Here is a 5,000-nt window from a genome sequence, read left to right as displayed (position 1 = left end):
CTCTCTCTCTCTCTCTCTCTCTCTCTCTCTCTCTCTCTCTCTCTCTCTCTCTCTCTCTCTCTCTCTCTCTCTCTCTCTCTCTCTCTCTCTCTCTCTCTCTCTCTCTCTCTCTCTCTCTCTCTCTCTCTCTCTCTCTCTCTCTCTCTCTCTCTCTCTCTCTCTCTCTCTCTCTCTCTCTCTCTCTCTCTCTCTCTCTCTCTCTCTCTCTCTCTCTCTCTCTCTCTCTCTCTCTCTCTCTCTCTCTCTCTCTCTCTCTCTCAACCAAGCCTCACATCCCATCTCTCTCTCTCCATCACAGCTCCAAAACCCGTATTTCAAGAAACCACCTTTTAAATTCGGCTTCGTTCCCTTCACTAACACGGAGACGATCCTTTCCAAGCACCAGCCAGAGATGTTCCAGTACATGAGACAGTACAACAAGTCATCTATCACTGCCGGCATCAAGGCTATCAAGAAGGGGTAAGTGACGTGTGTGTGTGTGTGTATGTGAGGGATGCAGCGAGTGACTGTGTGTGTTTGGGGATAGAACGAGAGACAGTGTGTGTGTTGTTGTTGTTTTATATAAGGAAAGTCAGGCTAAGGGCAACCCAAAGGAGTAAACAAATAGCCTCTCTTTAATGCCAGTTCCCGAGCAGGTCTGAGAGTTAGCCAAAAGGATGGAATAAGTGTCACAGGAAGGTGGAAACACAGAGGCAGGCAGGGAGTTCCAGAGTGTGCCAGAGAAAGGGATGCATGATTGAGAGTACTGGTTAACTCTTGCATTGGAGAGGTGGACAGAGTAGTGGTGAATGATTGAGAGTATCGGTTAATTCTTGCATCAGAGAGGTGGACAGAGTAGTGGTGAATGATTGAGAGTACTGGTTAACTCTTGCATTAGAGAGGTGGACAGAGTAGTGGTGAATGATTGAGAGTACTGGTTAACTCTTGCATTGGAGAGGTGGACAGAGTAGTGGTGAATGATTGAGAGTACTGGTTAACTCTTGCATTGGAGAGGTGGACAGAGTAGTGGTGAATGATTGAGAGTACTGGTTAACTCTTGCATTGGAGATATGAACAGAGTAGTGGTGAATGATTGAGAGTACTGGTTAACTCTTGCATTGGAGAGGTGGACAGACTGGGATAAGTGATTAAAATGGATGAGTGACTAAAAATAGGTTAACTCTTGCATTAGAGAGGTGGACAAAGTAGAGATGAGAGAAGGAAGAAAGCATTATACATTGAGGATGGTGGAGGAGGGAAGCATGCAGTTATCAAGATCACAAGAGCAATTAACATGAAAATAACAATAGATGACAGCAAGAGATGCAACACAACGACGGTGAGAGAGAGGCTGAAGGCAGACAGTCAGAGGAGAGCAGTTGGTAAGAAGAGCTTTTAATTCCACACAGTCTAAAAGAACAGTGAGTGGATAGGAAGGTAGCGAGTGGCAGAGTGCTGGAGTGAGTGACAGGTGGGAGATACGCATGATGGGCTCAGTGAAAAAGCGAGTAAATGAAAAATTAATAAGAATTGACGATATTTATGGAAAACTTATGGACACAGAAAAAAATTGATGGGAATTGAAGAGAAATGGATGGGAATGACATGGGAAGTGGCACAAATTGATGGGCACTCCTTACAAATCATAAGAATAGCCACTGAATGACGGGGAATTGATGGGAAGTGGCTTGGAGTAATGGGAAGCTAATGGAAAGTGATGGGAGTTTGTGGCCCATTAAGAAGGGGGAATGGGAGGGTGAGGGGGTGAGGTTAATGGATGAAAGGGTGTGTGTGGAAATTAGTATCATTTTATGTAAGAGAGAGAGAGAGAGAGAGAGAGAGAGAGAGAGAGAGAGAGAGAGAGAGAGAGAGAGAGAGAGAGAGAGAGAGAGAGAGAGAGAGAGAGAGACTCTCAGAGAGGGAGGTGGACAGAATAGTGGTGAAAGACTGAGAATACTGGTTAACTCTTGCATCAGGAGGTGGACAGAATAGTGGTGAAAGACTGAGAATACTGGTTAACTCTTGCATTAGGAGGTGGACAGAATAATGGTGAAAGACTGAAAACACTGGTTAACTCTTGCATCAGAGAGGTGGACAGAATAGTGGTGAGAGACTGAGAATACTGGTTAACTCTTGCATCAGGGAGGTGGACAGAATACTGGTGAAAGACTGAGAATACTGGTTAACTCTTGCATCAGGGAGGTGGACAGAATACTGGTGAAAGACTGAGAATACTGGTTAACTCTTGCATTAGAGAGGTGGACAGAATAATGATGAAAGACTGAGAACACTGGTTAACTCTTGCATCAGGGAGGTGGACAGAATAATGGTGAAAGACTGAGAATACTGGTTAACTCTTGCGTCAGGGAGATGGACAGAAGGAGAAGAAAGTTTATGAAGTGAGGGTCGGGAAGGTGAAGAGGCAGTGAGTTAGGGAAATAAGGAGAGCAGTTAGCGTTGAAGTAGCAGTAGAAGATAGCAAGAGTCAGCAGTGAAGGAGGCTCATTATAGTGCTGATGTGAAATTGATGGAAACAAGAGAAAATTATGGAAAGTGATGGTAATTGATGGGAATTGATTATTTTGATTGAAGAGGACGCCATAACGAGAGAGTCACATTACAGAAGAGGAGGAGGAAGAGGAGGAGGAGGAAGGAAGGAAAAGAGGAGGAGGAGGAGGAGGAGGAGGAAGATTAATTGATATATTTCAAATTGTAACGCGAACACCCATCATGTAAACTTAATTAGCACTCACACACACACACACACACACACACACACACACTCACACACGCACACGCAACGAAATTGAACTGGCTGGACGAAATATGATATACAAAACGAAATATATTGACAAAGAGAGAGAGAGAGAGAGAGAGGGGGGGGGGTCTCAACTCACGCGACTGAAAGACTAACAAACACACAAAAAACATCAACAATTTCTCGCCTTAAATTGAAAAAAAAAAAAACAGAAATGAATAAAAAATAAATAAATCGTTCAAAATTGCGAAAAATGACGAAACTAATGAAAAATATGAAGCAATAACGAAAGAAATAGAAAAGTGAGCGAAAAATTGTGAAAAAGAGAAAAAATAAAGAAAAAATAGGATGGAATATTAAAATCTGTGTCACAATTTAAGAGACTGAACCAAAGAAGAGAGAGAGAGAGAGAGAGAGAGAGAGAGAGAGAGAGAGAGAGAAAGAGGAAATTCTCTCTCTCTCTCTCTCTCTCTCTCTCTCTCTCTCTCTCTCTCTCTCTCTCTCTCTCTCTCTCTCTCTCTCTCCTCTCTCCTCCTCCTCCTCCTCCTCCTCCTCCTCCTCCTCCTCCTCCTCCTCCTCCTCCTCCTCCTCCTCCTCCTCCTCCTCCTCCTCCTCCTCTTCTTCAACCACTTACGTATGTGACAGAAAGAGGAGGAGGAGGAGGAGGAAGAAACAAATAAATATCTCTCTCTCTCTCTCTCTCTCTCTCTCTCTCTCTCTCTCTCTCTCTCTCTCTCTCTCTCTCTCTCTCTCTCTCTCTCTCTCTCTCTCTCTCTCTCTCTCTCTCTCTCTCTCTCTCTCTCTCTCTCTCTCTCTCTCTCTCTCTCTCTCTCTCTCTCTCTCTCTCTCTCTCTCTCTCTCTCTCTCTCTCTCTCTCTCTCTCTCTCTCTCTCTCTCTCTCTCTCTCTCTCTCTCTCTCTCTCTCTCTCTCTCTCTCTCTCTCTCTCTCTCTCTCTCTCTCTCTCTCTCTCTCTCTCTCTCTCTCTCTCTCTCTCTCTCTCTCATTGGTTGGCTGTGTGCCGAGGCGCCTTCCTATTGGTGCTCGCGTTTGGAGAGAGAGAGAGAGAGAGAGAGAGAAGAGAGGAGGAGGAGGATATTTGAGCATTGAGCATTCAGAATTTGTATGTATGGTTATCTCTCTCTCTCTCTCTCTCTCTCTCTCTCTCTCTCTCTCTCTCTCTCTCTCTCTCTCTCTCTCTCTCTCTCTCTCTCTCTCTCTCTCTCTCTCTCTCTCTCTCTCTCTCTCTCTGACTTCATTTAAGAGGCAGATTTGAACACATCTCCTAACCTAACCTAACTTAACCTAACCTAACTAACCCAACCCAACCCAACCTAACTCTAGCATCTGGAAGACTGACAACTGAGAGGGCCTTTTTCATCGCCTTATCCTCCCCTTGACCACCTCTCACCTCCTACACTAACGCATCCTTCACCCCACAGAGAGCACGATGCCTTTATCTACGACGCTACTGTGCTGGATTACCGCGTGGGACAGGACGATGAGTGTACACTGCTGACTGTGGGCGCTTGGTACCACATGACAGGGTACGGTATTGCCTTCCCCCGGGGCTCCAAACACACTGCCCAGTTCAACGAGAGGCTTATGAGCTATAAGGACAACGGTAAGGCTGTTTGTGTGGTGTTGACTTGGGTGTTTTCTTGTGTGTCTTGTGAGATTTGAGTGTGTTTTGTCTCGTTTGGTGGGTGTTTTGGTGTGTTTTGGTGTGTTTTGAGTCTGTTGAATGTATGAATTAGTGTGTTTAGGAGTGTATAAAAGCGGGTTTTGGTGTTTTTAAGTATAGGAAGAACACACACACACACACACACACACACACACACACACACACACACACACACACACACACACACACACACACACACACACACACACACTTTCATTCTACAAAACTCATCACAGAATCAATATTTGCTTCACTACAGACAATCTGGTGTAGAGTGAGGGAGTGGGAGCGTGGGAGAGGGTGGGAGAAAGGATAGGGGAGTGTTTGAGTGAGTGAGAGGGTCAGGGAGAGCGTGGGAGAGGAGGGAGAGAAGGAAATGTGAGTGGTTTGCCAGGGGGGAGTTAGTGAAACGTGGCATGCTTTGATCGTAGAGTTTTGAGAGATTAGAAAAAGGTATTTGTTCTTACTACTGTTGCTGAGAGAGAGAGAGAGAGAGAGAGAGAGAGAGAGAGAGAGAGAGAGAGAGAGAGAGAGAGAGAGAGAGAGAGAGAGAGAGAGAAAGAAAGAAAGAAAGAAAGAAA

At 45.1% G+C, this 5,000-nt stretch overlaps 1 protein-coding gene across 1 annotated transcript in view; it reads left to right on the top strand.

The window, feature by feature from the left end:
• LOC123503083 (glutamate receptor ionotropic, NMDA 2B-like) overlaps positions 1–5,000 on the top strand; it is a 119,023-nt gene that overhangs the window by 92,942 nt on the left and 21,081 nt on the right. The window contains 2 exon segments of the mRNA XM_045252502.1: positions 299–459; positions 4,178–4,359. Of these exon segments, the coding sequence (XP_045108437.1) occupies positions 299–459; positions 4,178–4,359 (343 nt within the window).

Source organism: Portunus trituberculatus, chromosome 2 (genome assembly GCF_017591435.1).
Source record: "Portunus trituberculatus isolate SZX2019 chromosome 2, ASM1759143v1, whole genome shotgun sequence".
NCBI lineage: Eukaryota > Metazoa > Arthropoda > Malacostraca > Decapoda > Portunidae > Portunus > Portunus trituberculatus.
Note: the sequence above shows the minus strand (reverse complement) of the source record. Positions and strands in the feature narration are given on the sequence as shown.